The following is a 16,391-nucleotide window of genomic DNA, read 5'->3' on the forward strand; positions in this document are numbered from 1 at the left end:
GATTAAAACAGTCTGTTTCACATATCATACCAGGGCAACTACTGGGCTGTTGATGCTTTGGGGGTATGCAGCTTCCAAAAAACGGCGGGGGGCCTCCAGAGCCCACCAGAGCTTGGCAAAGTGAGGAGGCTCAGCTTCCTCCTTGCTTCATTCAGGGGTTCTGTCTTTCTGGTGTCCTACTTTTCCAGCGCTTTCCTGTTTTGTACCCTTCTATGTTGTATATCAAAGTCTATCACCCCACAGAGGCCTTCCCTCTGTTAGCTCAAGCACGCCACAAATAACATTGTCCTTGAGGAGAAAAAGCCCCTGGTATATCTCTTCAGAGTGGTCTTTTTGCAATTAATCAGAACAAAGAAGGGAGGCAAGCCGGAAGAAAAAGGGAGGGTGTGAATTCCAGGTGAAGGATGTCGCTTGGCCCTGGCTTTTCTGATACACATTTTGAGAGCAATAAACAAATCTGAGGAGAACTGGCCAGATGGCTCGTAGGCAATTAGGTAATCACAGAGGCATTTACATCCATGTCTCTAAGCAAGCAGTTATTTTGACTTCACACATCTATAGCCCACAATCCCCCCCCCCGCTCCATTCCTGTCTCAAACCATAGAGCTTTGAGTGGTTCTGTTCACTTGGTGTTTTGTTTTTGAGTGTGTTCAGTTTTTGGGTTGTTGTTTTTAAAAAAATATGAGCCAAGGATGATCCATGCCAGCTTGTGAGTGTTCTGTGCTTAGTTTTCTTTGGGAATTGAAGGTGGTGGGAGATAAAGCCCAATGGGCTATGGCTTGTTTTCAAGTCATCAAAAGGAGGCAAAAGCCAGAAACTGGATCTTGACTGTATGCTTAGCGAATTCTGGATGACAGAAGGTCTGGGTGGAGTCCCATGCTACGCAGTATACAGGAACAGCTGCCCTGGCACTGATGCAAGAGGTGACTAGCTTTTGTGGTAACAACTGTGCCTGAGCATGGAATTTATTGAATTGGCCTTTCCCCTACACTAGAGAAAACTACAGGAGCTACAGGAAGGAAAAAAGTCTGTGGAAGAGCAAGTGGAGACTCTGAGATCCTTGAAGGAAGCTGCTGAGAAGCCTGAAAAGGAAGCCAAGGATATCCACCAAAATGCCTGGGAGGGTGAGTGCATTGGGCCATATTGGGGGTGGGGGGTGGAGGAGGGGATTTTTGGCACAGTGGTGGGTCTCTGCATTGCTGACAAACGACCTTCAATTCCATGAGATGAGGCCAAAGGAAGTGATACAGTATTGTGAACTACAGTGGGCAATGAGTTGTCTCATGGCAGAGAAAGAGTTATTTATGCAGTAGTTAGTGCAGGAGTGCACATGTAACAGTGTTGGGACACTGTAGACATTTATCATGTATCACAGTCTCCCTTCTCCCCTGCAATTTTATGTAACTTTTAGAGGTGCTTCCACTATTGTATAACAGACAATCTGCGGATGCTTCTGACAGAAGCTCTTCAACACATTTTGAAAGTCCTGAGTGGGTGAGAAAATGATTGCAGATGAATTGACCCTGTTCCAGGATATTACATGGCTAAAGAAATGTATCTTGACTCACTTTTCTTCTATTCCCTCTGCCCCCACATAAGAGAGAGTAATATTCCTGAAGTAAGGAATTTTTCCTCATGATGGACATGTGGCAGGAAACTTGTTGCTTGTATTCCTGTAGGGTTGATCCTGACTGCTTTGCTTTCTGTAGAACCCTACCTTTGTGGTCTCTGAGCTTTTATTGGATGATTCTAATCTGGTGTGGAATAACTTGAATCAACCCTTGGACATGCTCTGGGCATTACCACATTAAAAATACAACATGGTGAAACCAACAAAATAAAATACAGAACACTGCACCCAATAGTTAATTCAAAGTATCCCACACCAGCGTGGTGTAGTGGTTAGAGTGCTGGACTAGGACCGGGGAGAACCGAGTTCAAATCCCCATTGAGCCATGAAAACTAGCTGGGTGACTCTGGGCCAGTCAGTTCTCTCTCAGCCTAACCTACTTCACAGGGTTGTTGTGAAAGAGAAACTCAAAGTATGTAGTACACCGCTCTGAGCCCCTTGGAGGAAGAGCGGGATATAAATGTAATAATAATAATACGGGTCACAGAAATCACCATCAGCCAATTACAAAAAGCAGCTTTACTGGGAACAGCCTATATTCTGCGACAATATCTATAACAACAACAACATTGACAATAAAATTCAGCCATCCTAGGTCCTTGGGAAGGACTCAATGTCTGGATAAAACAAACCAGTCAATAACACCTGTCTGACTGTGTAAACAAGATAATAATAATAATATTGTGGCTTGGGAAGCAAGGTCTTGGGGCAGGATTTGGTGTCTACACAGAAATAAAAAATGGCTGTGTGGAGGAGGAGTAGACTTCGATCCTAGTCAGCTTATAGTGTTTGATAAAGGAAACGTATCTGCTTTGCAACAGAACAGAAATCAGCTGAAAGAGCGAAAAGGGACCAAGCTAAAGCTGGAGAAGCCTTTCAGGAGTTGGATGACAATGCAGATGGAGTGTAAGTCTAACGTGATTTTCTTCTCAGTAGCTGGATCTGACTCTTCTTGTACCTGTGGTCAATGCATTTAGCAGCACAGTTGCTGACCTAACCACATATCCCGTTTTTGTCTTGCTAACTGGTTAAAGAGGCACCGTTTTAACATGATGACTTTCTTTATTTAGTAGTGGGAGAGTAACTGGCCCTTTCTTTGCTGCTGCAATCCAAGGCCATCTCAGTGTGGGTTATGCTTTTCCTCGTGGCTTGAAGGCAGGACTATGTAAATTAAGTTGAAGCCTTTAAGAGCCAGGGGAGCCTAGCCCCACCCAGTTCTTTTAGTCCTCCGTTTGGCTCCAGGCAGTTCTCTCTCAGTTTCTCTGATTGCTTCCTTGTTTCTTCACCTTTTCCCATGTATTCTTCTTGACTGCTTTGTTTCAAGATCTTCTAAAACTCTATCTTATTAAAAAAAGAAACAAAAGAAAAATAGTGGAGAGGTTAGCTCTAGTTCTGCTTTCAGTTTTGCTCCCATCCCCGCTCCTACTCTCTTCTTCTTTCTTTCCCTTCGCTGCATGGACCAATCTAAATGCAAAGTTCACATTAGGGCCCCGAAGGGAAAGCACCAGCAAGGCCTTCCAAAGGCCATTCAGGCAGCCGGTAACCCACGCAGGAGGCTGCATTACCGCAACTGCCCAGAGAGCTCCAAACCCTCAACCTCCCGCCATCCAGCTTTGAGTTCAGGCAAACGTCTGCAAAGGTGCTGGGGGGAGTGGACCAGGCAGCCGCCTCACTTCCACTCCCTGCCATTGGGGCAGCCTGAGCCACAGAAGCAGCGCCACCACCTCCACCCGCTCTCCCAAGCCTTGTGGAATCCATGGCTGCTGGGAAAGATCCAGCTTCCTTGCCAGCTGCTATTGCTCCCTCCCTGCCCTAGCAAGCCTGAGGGGGTCTGAAACTTCCCAGCCTACGCCAGTTCAGTGGACTTTAAACCAGATGCCTACAGACCATCTGGTGTTATTGTAGATATGCAGATTTGTAGATATGCTGGTGCACTCATTTGAACGTTATGACCAATGAAAAAGTGGGCTGGAAGGAGACCATTTTCTCCCTCAAGCGCTTCATCCTCTTTTTAGGGGCAGAGCTCCCGGAGGCAGGCACAGAAAAAAAGTACAAAAACACATTTTAAGAAATCTAAAAAAGGGAAGTCTAGATCTAAGCAAAAGGGAAAAGAGTGTACACTCTTCTGAACTCTTGGGCCCTGACTTGCCTGACCCTTGCCATGGAATGTGGTGATGGTCACCAGCTTGGATGGCTTTAAAAGGGGTTTAGACAGATTCATGGTGGACAGGTCTATCAATGGCTACTAGTCAGGTGGCTGTGAGCCATCTCCAGCCTCAGAGGCAAGAAGCCTCTCAATACCAGTTGCAGGGGAGCAACAGCAGGAGAGAGGGCGTGCACATACCTCTTGCCTGTGGGCTCCCCAGAGGCATCTGGTGGGCCACTGTGTGGAACAGTGGTACTGAACTAGATGGACCTTGTGCCTGATCCAACAGGGCTGTTCTTATGACCCGTGAAGGCCCAGCCCCAGGGCACCAGAGACCCGCCCCCCCCCCACCAGCAGGACCCCTCAGAACCCTCTGCCCTGGGACCTATTATCCCCTTGGATAAGGAGCCCACCCCCCACAAAGGAAGGTTCCCCAGAGGGCCCAGGGGACCCTCTGGTGTGCCAGGCCCTGAACACCCAGACTGAGAGGAAGGGGAATGGTCTGACGGGCAAGAACCAGAAGGTTCAGAGGCTTCACATAGACTTTCCCACTATTTGGACTTTGCTCCACTGATGAATGGCTCTACATAATTTGGGGCTTGTTACACCCACATCTCCGGAATCCCAGCCACCAAGTAAAAGTGCACTGGTGTTTCCTAACCCAAGGGCGAATAATGTGACTCTTGCCAATTCCAAAGTTGTTGTTTTTCATGGAGGCATCAAAAGTGGAATGAAAACTTCCCACTTCCAATAGAAAGAATTCAGCAATAGCTAACAAATTATATCCTTCCCTCCACCCCAACAGATGCTCTGGTGGTGGTGATGATTTGAGATCGGTCTTCGCCTGGGATGGGGAACCCGCCCTAAAAGCTCCCACTGATAAACGCCTGGAAGGGGCCGTGAGGTGCACTCATGATTTGGCTGCCTTAGCAGTGAGAGCTTCTGCAGCTGTCTTTATGGTAGCCAGGGCACCCCTCATCTGGCTAGATGGCTTAATACAAGAACCAAACTCTGGTACCACTCGCATGAGGCAAGCACTCATAAAATTTTATGAAGTGCAGACCTTTATCTCAGCTTCCACTCTATTCACCTTGCATCATGGTCAGCAATGGCTTCAGTAGTAGGTCACTGTAAGTTATGGTTGAAATATTGGCAGGTTGACTCTAGAGGCAGCCTCACAGCAGTACCCTGCAATGGGGGGAAATTGTTTGGGGGTGAGGCCTTAAAATAAATCCCCAGAGAGTCAAAAGATAAGAAGAAAACTACGCCCTCTTTGACATGTAAACCAGAGTGCACAGTGGGAAGAGACTGTTTTCAGCCCTTTTTTCATTCCCTCATTTCTCCTTGGTGGTAGGGATCAAGGTTTTAGGTCATAGTGCTCCTCCTAGAACAGATCCAGGCCTTCCACACCGGGCTTCGGCAACAGGGCAGCCTTCAACGCCGCCCCCCCCCCCCGCAGTCTAAGCAGCAATTCTGAGTCAGGGGTGTGTGCTCTTGGGTGGTGCCTCTCTGTACATTTGCACTGCTGAGAGTGCACCACCTCCATCTGCTGGGCCTTACCTCCATTTTGGCGAGCTACTGCATAAGGAGGGCTGTGTTGGCTCAGGTAGCAGTAATCACCTGATAATGTCCATGATTTCCAAGCCCTAGCACATAAGGGAAACGAAGCACCGCCTGGAGCTATGTTTTGCCTTGAGACAAGAGACCCTGTACTTCAGGCATCTTCAAGAAATGCCTTGTAGGCTTCCAAAGTTCTTATGGGCTAAAAACTTGGGGTTTTTGTTTTTTGTTTTTGCTTAAAACAAATGCTTACAAGTGATGTGGCAGTTCCTATGTGGAATTTGCTATATTGAAGACTTGGCTAGTTTTCTAATTTCTTGTCTGTCTTCCTGTGTCTTCAGGGTGTCTGTTGCTGAACTTCAGGCACACACTGAACTGGACGTGGATGGTGATGGGGTTCTATCAGAAACCGAAGCCCAGGTATAAGAAAATTGTAACTGTGAAAGTAGGCTGTCCTGATGCAAACAATGACTCTTTTTTTCAACCACTTTGTGTGCTTTGGGGCTGTCCTTTCCTTCTCCCTCACAGGTTTGAAAAGATAATACCTATTACTTGGAGGAAACGTAAAGTCTGGAAAGTGGCAAAGTTGTGTATAAAACTAAAGAATATTCTCACTTTCAGGCTGTTGCTATTACCTCCTGAAATTTGGAACTTGTGTAGGAGTCACTTGTGTGAGGATGGGATGAGGCATGTCAGCTGGTGTCCTGCTGAGGACATTCTGTCCTAGTTGACAGGACACCTGCCTGCCAGCCTTTCTCAGCATGCCTTTTCATATGGGTTTAACAGACACTCTTCTGGAACCTTCTGCCCTTGCCCGTCTCCTTAGCTCTTTCTTGGTTAGTGCTTGAACATGACTGGAGCCAGGAAAAGAATAGGGATCTCCTTGAAGTGTTGCTTTTTCATATGTTGTGCTATTTGGTAGTCTTCCTTGAGGAGCCGGTACGTTTTTGCTGTGCAGATTTTTGCTCTGGGGGATGCTGCAGTTGGGATTGAAGTGATGAATTACTATGGAGAAGGTGCTGCCTTGCAGCTTCAGGAGGTTGGACCGATTAGCCAGCTCAAAAAAGCTTTATTTGGACATGCATACTTTCTATCCATGAGGCTAGTGATGGGTTGCAGTGTAAAAAGAAACACCCCAATATTCATAAGAGGGTTCTTGCAACCTTTCCTGAAATATTTGGATTTGAGTTAGTCTGCCTTAAGTGGTGCAGTAGGGAAACTAACAAGCAGAAGGTTGCCGGTCTGAATCACTGCTGGTACTATATCGGGCAGCAGCGATATAGGAAGATGCTGAAAGACATTATCTCATACTGCGCAGGAGGGAGGCAATGGTAAATCCCTCTTGTACTCTACCAAAGAAAACCACAGGGTTCTGTGGGCGCCAGGAGCCGAAATCAACTTGATGGCACACTTTACCTTTACCAGGAAAAAGAAGAAGTTCTCTAGTTGTGGGGCAGCCAGTAGTTGGCGAGACCTTGACTTGGAACAGGCCTCATTCTACTTCATATGGCTCTCACTTTCTCATCTCTTTGTCCTTGCAGGGTTGTTTTCTCTGAATCTCAGCTCTTTGCATACATGAGGAGAAAGCCTCAGTATAAACAAAATTAATACAAGGACATGGATATTTTTATTTGATTTGCAGAGCAGAAGTGGTCTGTTTAGAGAGTGACGTTCCTTGTCTGTGGAGTCTACCAGGTGGCATTAACATTGCATCTGCTTTAGGGAGTCTTTTCAGTTCAATAGCTCAACAATTAGCAGATTGCTGAGCTAGGAACTCCCATCCCAGTTCTGTAGCATTCTGTCCATAGGAGTTTCCCCAGTGAAACTGATTGGGAGTAGATTCAGGGTGGACAAAAGTGCTATTTAATATGGTGCATACTTGTGGAATTCAGTGTCTCAAGATGATGTGATGGCTTTAAAAGGGAGATCAGATATATTCATGAATGATAGGTATATAGCAGTGTCAATGGGGGTGGGGGGTTATACAGTGCACGCATTTGAATTTTATTTTATTATTTTTATTCTTGTCAGCATTCCTTTATTTCACTGCCACCGTTTAAAGTTTTTGTATGACTCTGCAGAATCGAAGTGTCATGAGGGAAGTTTCTCCAGTGCACTTATTTGAACTTATTTTATGGCTTTTATTCTGGTCAGCGTTCCTTTATTTCCAGATGAAAACCAAAAGGCACAATTTTTTTTTTGTTAACCCCTGAGAATTAGAGGATGTGCAATTGCCAGGGAACATAACTAGTGCTAGTATTGTGTTAACATAAAAAGGCCCTTTTTGGGAAGAGGTAACACTGTGTTGTAGGCATGAGAGTGCTGACTAAGTTACTCCGATTCTTGAAGGATGAATAAAATAGAAGTTTGTCTGTCTGATGTTCTCTGTTTAGAAAGTTGGGCAATTTACTTGCTTAATTACCAGACTGTTTTGACTTGCAGAAGCTTTTCATACACTTCAGGTATATACAACTTCCATAAGAATATTTGCTTTTAAGCTGTTTCTCTTCACAGTTCACACAGCTGATCCTCTTTAGACATATTATACAGAACAGTGTTTCTCAACGTTTTTGGAGTAATGGACATTATTCATGCGCCGTTTCCCGGACCAGCAGTTAGTAAGGGAGTCACACACCCCAGACCGTCCCGCCCCCCCAACAAACAAACAAACAATGTCAGGCTGCTCTCCAGAGCTCATTTCTAGACAGCCCTCACTGCTGGATAATGTTCATTTTGAGGAAGCGAAATGAAAGTTATCCAGCAACAAAGGCATGGAAACTAACTCTGGAGAGCTCCTGCCAGCCCAAAATTGTTTTTTTGGGGGGTGACTTTTATTAGTGATGCCTCATGGACTGGTACCCAACACCTTGTGGACTGGCACCAGTCCGCAGCCCAGTGGTTGAGAAACACTGATACAGAACAATGCTTTGTTCTTTCTGCCTGGGCTTTTTACTAGGCTGTACATCACTTTTACACACTGTACTTTCATTTCCAACTGCTTACTTCAACAACTGAACTCTAACTACTTCCTAACTGAACACTTTGAACTCCCACCCCCACCCCTGCCTCCCATCCCTCTCCCCACTAGGGAATTTCCCAGTCTTGGCTGCAGGGCTTTTCTTTACTGGATTCTTCATGTGGGTTTTAACCCCTTCTTGCCCAAATAACATTCCAAACCCAAACAACCATATAGCACTAAGCATTCTTTAAACATATATCAAAACACATCTCATCACAAGCAGCTGTGAACCCTGATAGCTGTGATCTTTCATGTTCAAAGGAGGCGTGCAGCTGAAAATCATTTGCCAGGGATCACCTTTTTGACCAGCTGTCATGTGTTTCCACCTGCTCTACTTCTGGTTCTACTTGGTCCCCTTCTGGTTTATTTGAAAAATTTGCACCTTGGGAGATTTTGCTTGCCAAACCAGATTGGACCCAGTTCCTGTTGGCAATCCCCCTGGTATCATTTTAAAAGCTGCTCTTTTATTTTAAACACCAACAGTCTGGTTCTTTCTTGGTTCAAGTGGAGCCTGTCCCTTTTGTACAGGCTTTGCTTGCCCCAAAATATATCCCAGTGTCTAACAAATCTAAACCCTTCCTCCCAGTGCCACCATCCCATCCACACATTGAGACTCGTCAGCTCCACCTGTTTTGCTGGCCCTGTGCGTGGAACAGAGAACACTACCCTGGGGGTCCTGGACTTCAGTATGCTACCTAGCAGCTTAAATTTGGCTTCCAGGATCTCCCGACTATGTTTCCCAACATCGTTTGTGCCGACATGCACCACAACAGCTGACTCCGCCTCAGCATTGCCTAACAGCCTAACTAAATGTTGTTTAGTGGAAGGGGAGGGAAGAGGCCTGCTTGACTGATGTGTGCCTAATTTAAACTAGATTTCAGCCTTCGAACTTGTCAAATAGTAATATTGTATAGTGCCTTGGTGCATGTATAGAGTAAATCCATCACTTTCCTTGCAAGATCTCGCAGTTGGGGAGTAAGGGCCAAGGTTTTCACTCTCACCTTGGAGATCGCACTATGTCTTATTGTTTGTATTGTTTGATCTCAAAGATTCTTAGAAACGGCTGTTTTTGCCTTTATTACTTAGAGACAACACCCCTTTTCCTCCTGATTTCAGTGGAATTAAGGATTTTGAAGAACAAGTTTGGGGTGGTATACAAAAAAGAATATGACATTAAAATTGATTATGTTTTTTCTAAACACATGTGGAACAAGAAAACAGCCTTGTGAACAAGTGTGTCTTTCTTTTTCAGACCTTGTTGGGCAACTCCTTGCAGGTAGATGCAGCCAGTTTCCAGGACACAGTGTGGGTGGCAATTAAAGAGAAGTACAAAGCAGAGGTCAGTGTGCCAATCTGTTTTCCTCTACTACAGCACCAGGTAGCTCAAGCGATCCTTCTGTGGGAATCAACATCTGAAGGGCAGCTCTTTAATTTTTATTTTTTTTAAGGACTCCCAGGTGCCTGCTCCCAGCACCAGGTATCAAGCAGTTTTTGCTGGAATGGCTTTGAGAAAGGCTCCCATTAAGTGAAGAAATTACATTTCTTTTACATGTGTACCTACCTAGCTTTGGAGGGAATTGACAGAGGGTAATGCAACCCGTTATCACTTAATCACTCTGTGTAAGTGACTCACATGAGTGAAGTTGCAGTTTTGAATGTGAATGCATCATCTAGCTCATACAGGAGAACCTCAAAATTCGAGGATGCAGCATCTGCGAATTTGCATATCCGCGGTTGGGTAATGGACACCTGACCTCTATACGCAATAAAAATCCAGCAAAATGGGGGCTAAACTCATGTGTCCACGGGCAGGGGGTGGCCGGAAATGACCTTGGAGGTCATTTCTGGCCACCATTTTGAGTGCAGAAGCCATTTTATGGCTCATTTACTTGAGGGGGAGTTGTGGGGGAGGGGGGAGCTAAAAAACCTGATGATTTTTGGCTTCAGGGGGCATTTCTGGAGGCCCGCAGAGCATGGCAGGGCACTTTATTTTACCTTTTAAAACCCCTTTTTTTGCCTTCTGGGGGCAATTTCCGAGCCTCCGCGAACCTAACCCCCAATGACTTGCTATTCATGGTTTCTATATCCATAGTGAATGTGGAAAATGGAACCCCCACAAATATCGAGGTTCTCCTATAGTTCCCTTCTTTCTCCACCTTCTTCAGGCACTTGACTGAACAATTGTTTCTATTCCTTCTGCATCAGCAGACTTTGGCTGCAACGTTCAACTTGGACTCTCACCTAGAATGGTTTTATATTTATCTGGAAAACTGTAGTGGCTTAGTTTTGCATCAGTATGCAACCAAGTGGTTTTATTTATTTGATTTTTATCCTGCTTTTTTTTATTAGAGTCTCCAAAGCAGCACATAAGAGAAACAAACTGCCATAGAATTATTAATCACTTGACACTTTAAACCAAAAACAGTCCAACTGAATCAGGAGCAGCAGGAGCAGGTGGTGACTTCGGCTTGTCTCTCTCACAAGGTGTTTGGTCATTGTTCCATCCCCCCTGTAGTGGGGGATGGAACACGGTCAGGAGATACTGACTTTGGTAGATCTGGCCTTGACTAGCCTGGCGTTTTGTGCTGTTGTGTTCTTTGTGTTTGGCAGCTTGGAGCTGTTCCAGGATAGAAACTATCCCTGATGGCAGCAACACAAGAGTCCTACTTTCTTGCTCTTGCTTGCTGAGCAACTCTGGAAAGAACATCCACTCCAAAAGAAATAGTAGCAGCCGTTATAGATTTTAGTGGTGTCTGGACTTGCCTTCTTCATTATTATAGCCATTATGTATGGTGGGGATGGATATTCACATTAACTGTGGCCTGTCTGTTTTTGAGAATACTTTTGTAATCCTTGGTTCCTCCAATGCGAGAGAAATAGCTGTTTTCGGCTGCTGTGTGAGGACAACTCCCTGGGGTTATCATCCCATGCTCGCTCCAGGGCAGGACGTATGCTAATTAGAAAGCTATAAAAAGGAGCCGGATGGTAACCCCACCCAGTTCTTTTCGTCCTGCTAGCTCCAGGAAAGGACTCTCAGCCTTGCTTCAGCTTGTTCTCCTTCCTTCTTGCCTCAGATAAGTCCTCTCTCAATTGCTCCTACTCCACTCCTGGTTTTCTCTTCAGCCTCACTTCTGACCTTATTCAAAAACAAACAAAAACACCTCTTTAGCTTTCGAGCTCTTCCTTCTCCTCTCGCCTGCATCTCCCCTCCTACCGCGCCTCGCTCTGTCCTTTCCCTCCTTCTGCCATGGAGCAGAGCAGAGTGCTTTGCTTGCAGGGCCTTAGGCCCAGAACCGAGAAAGCAAGGGCACAAACGGCGAAAGCGGACCGCTCCACTGTGAGCGTGGCCGCCGCCAAGCATGCCTGAGCTGCGCCCAGGACCACTGCATCCCCTCCGGGTGAAGGGCCATCCATGGCGCCGCTCCCCACTGCGGGAGCGGGCGCCTCGAAGGACCAGCATGCCGTGGCGGCATGTGTGGGTGCGCACAGCAACAGCCGCCATTTTGACTCGGCCTTCGAGGCCGACGCAGACCAGGCAAGGGCCCAGCGGCGGCGCAGGAGGGCCCAGGTACTGGAAGCTTTTGCTGCGGTCCGATCCTCGGAGGCCACCGGCTCATCGGGGGAGGAGGAAGAGTCCACGGCCCAAGCGGCAGAGGGTGAGCCAGAGCGGCAGTCCCCAGGGGTTGCAGGGTTAACTCAGGGTCGCCTCCAACCCCCTCCTTTAGCATCAGGACAGGCTTTGCCGGGGGATAGCCCCCCCTTCTCCCCCCACTCCTTGAGCCTGTTGGGCAGGCCCTGCCGGGCAACCAGGTTGCCTCCGCCCCCTTCACCCCTGTGGCGCCAGGGGAAGATATGCCAGAGGCCTGGAAGCTCTGGATCAACAATGTGCTATCCCAGGCCCTGCAACAGAGAAGGGGGGGGAAGAAGAGCCACAAACGGAGGAGGCATTCCTCCTCATCCTCTCCCTCTGAGTCCAGCTCTTCCCCTCATCAAAGATCCCACAGGAAGCAGAGAAAGGGCCAGCATGGGGAGCGTGGGGGAGTTAAATCCTCTACTCTTTGCACCCCCCAGATCCATTCCTCAGAGGATTCCAGTCCAGAGTCCCCTACCCGTTTGGAACGGATTACTGCACACACACACCCCATTTCCCTCCTGGCCATGTTGGGGCTGCAGTTGCCGGGGAGGCCGCCCCTGACTTGGTGGACCTGGGGGAAGATTCTAGGGAAGAAGGGGAGTGGTCAGACGGGCAGACAGGGCCAGGGGAACCCATGCCCCATTTTAAGCGCCTGTTTCCCTCAGATGACTTCTCCACATTGTTTCTGAAGGCCATGCACACTTTGGGTCTCACTACTGAAGGTCTTCAATCTGGGGCGATTCCCTCTAAGGAATCTCTGGTACTACCTACATATTCCACACCAGAACTCCTGTTCCCCTTGCCAAATACCTTTTTGGAGGTTTTACAGCAGGAATGGCAAGTGCCAGCAGCTCAGAAGAAGGTCTCGCCTTTAGCCAACAAGCACTATGCATTTGTGCCTTCAGGAGCTTCAGAATTTCAAACCCCTGCGGTGGATGCCCATGTGGCCACCCTGACTTCTGGGGCGGTCCTGCCACAAGATGGAGAGTCGGTCCTGAAAGATCCTGCTGAAAAGAGGATCGAGGTACAGTTAAAGAGAAATAACGATTTTACCTCCCTTTCTATTAGAGCTTCCATAGCGGCCTCTATTATTTCCCGGGCAGCGCTGCTCTGGACTGATGAGTTGCTTCAGTCCCCTCCCCCAGATCCAGCCAGGTCCCGCCAGATTGCGCTAAAGCTGCAGAAGGCACAAGCCTACATTGCTGACACCACGCTAGGTGCGGTACGTTTTGGGGCCCAGGCTACAGCTACTAACGTAATTGCTAGGCAAACCCTTTGGCTCCACCACTGGCAGGTTGATTCGTCCTCAAAGGCCAACCTGGTGGCGGTTTCCTTCTCAGCGACTAAGCTTTTCGGGGATGAGGCCCTTAAGGACATCCTCATAGAAACCAAAGATAGAAAGAAGGCCCTTCCTACCACAGCTAAGAGGGACGAGCGCCGCTTCTTTCGTAGAGGCCAACTGCAGCAGCAACAGTATTGTTCCTTTCGTTCCTCCTTTCGCCCCCGTGAGTGGGACAACAGGTTCAGATGCCCCAGTTGGCCAAAGGGAAACTTCCCCGCCAAGTCCAATTTGAGAGCCCAGCCGGGCTAGCAATTTAAACCACGTCAATCACAATGACTCTTTAAAGATAAGAGGGCGCCTCTCCCACTTTTACCATGCCTGGGAGGCGTCCACCACAGACAAATGGGTCTTGAAGACAGTCTTAGAGGGATATTCAATAGAATTGTCAGGCCTCCCGCCAAACAGATTTCTACCCACCCCAACATCGCAATCCACCACAAGGCACAGAATCCTCCAGCAGGCCATAGACCACCTGTTAGCCATTGCAGCTATAGAGCCGGTCCCTCCTCCTGAACACTGTCAAGGGCTTTATTCAATCTTATTCACCGTGCCCAAGCGGGACGGCACCTACAGGGCAGTCCTTGATCTAAAGGCCTTAAACCAGTGGGTGCACAAGCACAGGTTCCGAATGGAGACTCTCTGCTCCACCGCGGGGATCTTATGGCATCTGTGGATCTGACAGAGGCCTATCTGCACGTCCCCATTCACCCCCTATCTCGCCATCTCCTCAGATTCTGTTACAGGGGAGCACATTATCAGTACCGAGCCCTTCCATTCGGCCTCTCCCTGGCCCAAGGGCATTCACAAAGGTGCTGGCTCCTCTAGTAGCCTACATCCGCCTACAAAAGGTCCGCCTTTTTGCCTATTTGGACGACTTGCTCGTCCTGTCACGAGAACACGTAGAGTGGGATGTCCGGGTCACCCTAGAGGCCCTGACGACCCACGGTTTCCAGGTCAACCACACCAAGAGTCATCTATCTCCCTCTTTCACTCTCCAACACCTGGGAGTAGTTCTGGATACCCAAAGGGACTGATTGTTTCTTTCAGAGGAACGCAGACTCAAGATCTGGGCCATGACATCGAAGGTCCTGACGACCAGCAGGCCTCGCATCCTTCATCTGGCTCAGTTGTTGGGTCTCCTGGTTGTCTCCATCGACTCTGTCCCCTGGGCAAGGTTCTACCTTCGTTGTCTGCAGTGGTTCCTTCTCCCCTTCCAGGAGGACATCACCTCCAGGTCATGCAAGAGGGTTCAATTGACCCCAGAAGTTCGCTCTTCACTCCAGTGGTGGCTCTGCAAGAGGAACCTAGAGACCGGAAAGCCCTTCCTGGACCCCCTCGGATCCTCATCACCACAGCCTTCGGGGATGGGGAGCCCATTGCCTTTCTCAGTCGGCTCAGGGCAAGTGGTCTCCCGAGGAGTCGGCCCACAGCATGAACTGGATGGAGCTTTGGGCAATTTGTTTGGCCCTTCGAGCCTTCCTATCCATGTTGAGGGGCAAGGATGTTCTGGTTCAAACCGACAACGTGACGGCGAAAGCCCACGTCAATCGGCAGGGTGGCACCAGGTCTCATTCCCTCCACCAGGAGGCAGTACTGCTACTGCAATGGGCCAAGTCCCATCTGTCCTCCCTCTTAGCGGTTCACCTGAAGGGCGAGCTGAACGTGCAGGCGGACTGGCTGAGACGGCAAGACATTCACCCAGCCGAGTGGGCTCTGAGCCATGGAGCCTTTCAATTCCTGTCCAAAAGGTTGGGAGCCCCTCAAGTGGACCTGTTTGCCACTCCCAGCAACGCTCAGCTTCCACTGTTCTTCAGTCGGTTCTAGTGTCCACAGGCGGAACAGACAGACGCCATGACGGCTCCCTGGCCAAGGACCCTTCTTTACGCCTTTACGCCAGTGCCGCTCCTATGCAGACTCCTCAGGCGCATCCAGCTCCTGAGGGCCAGAGTGATTCTAGTGGCTCCCCATTGGCCCCGCAGGCCATGGTTCCCAGAGACCCTGAACCTCGCAACCAGCCCTCCAGTGTTGCTTCCAGTCTCTGCGGACCTTCTCTCGCAAGATCCTGTACTTCATCCGGATCCCGCCTGGTTCCAGCTTGCTGCCTGGCGCTTGAGCGGGAACTGCTAAAGGGCTTCAGTTACTCCCAGAGCTTTCTGGACACCCTGATGGCCTCCAGGTGCTCTTCCACTCACCACATATACCAGTGCACTTGGAGAGTTTTCCTCAAATGGTGCAGAAACAGGCACCTGGCCCCGAGGGCGTGTTCCCTACCAGAACTGCTGCAATTCTTGCAGGACGGCCTTGACAAGGGCCTCAAGGCCAATACCATCAAGTGACACGCTGCGGCCTTGGCTCCTCTCCTACTCCCATTCAAGGGCAAGCCACTCTTGTCTGACGCCCACCTAAAGCGTTTCCTTCGTGGAGCATCGCTGACATCCCCCCCCCATATAGTGCACAGGTTCCCTACGTGGGATCTCCACAAGGTCTTGCGGGTCCTCCACAAGCCTCCATTCGAGCCCATCAAGTCCATTTCATTACGCATCCTTTCCCTGAAGTTGGCCTTCCTGGTGGCTGTCACCTCGGCCAGGAGGATCTCAGAATTAGCCTCGCTATCCTCCAATCCCAACTTCTGTATATTTTCCGCGGATTCAGTGACTTTGATCCCGGACCCTTCAGTTTTGCCCAAGGTGGCGTCCATTTTTCACAGGTCTCAAAACTTGGTCCTGCCCTCCTTCTGTCCCAAGCCTGTCCACTCCAGGGAAAAGGAGTGGCATAAGCTGGACGTTTGCTGCTGCTTGAAGACCTACCTTAAAAGAACCGCCTCCTTCAGGACGACGGACTCCTTATCCGTTTCCTTCCTACCAGCATCCATGGGCCAAAACGTCTCCTCAGCAGTCATCGGTCGGTGGATCAGAGCCTGCATTTCTTTGGCGTCTGAGACCCAGCACTTGCCCCTACCTACGTGAGTCACAGCACATTCAACCAGAGCGGCCTCCACTTCGGCAGCGTTTTCCACCAATGCCTTGTGGGAGGAGATCTGCAGAGCGGCCACGTTGGTGT

General features: G+C 48.8%; 1 protein-coding gene across 2 annotated transcripts in view; it reads left to right on the top strand.

Annotated features, from left to right (window-relative positions):
• Window positions 1–16,391, top strand: part of PRKCSH (protein kinase C substrate 80K-H) — an 84,400-nt gene that overhangs the window by 24,637 nt on the left and 43,372 nt on the right. For both annotated transcript variants that reach the window (XM_053296511.1, XM_053296512.1), the window contains exons 7-10: window positions 995–1,124; window positions 2,452–2,536; window positions 5,678–5,756; window positions 9,608–9,694. In XM_053296511.1, coding sequence (XP_053152486.1) covers window positions 995–1,124; window positions 2,452–2,536; window positions 5,678–5,756; window positions 9,608–9,694 — 381 coding nt within the window. The remainder of the gene's footprint in view (window positions 1–994; window positions 1,125–2,451; window positions 2,537–5,677; window positions 5,757–9,607; window positions 9,695–16,391) is intronic.

This window comes from Hemicordylus capensis, chromosome 2, assembly GCF_027244095.1.
Source record: "Hemicordylus capensis ecotype Gifberg chromosome 2, rHemCap1.1.pri, whole genome shotgun sequence".
Taxonomy (NCBI): Eukaryota; Metazoa; Chordata; class Lepidosauria; order Squamata; family Cordylidae; genus Hemicordylus; species Hemicordylus capensis.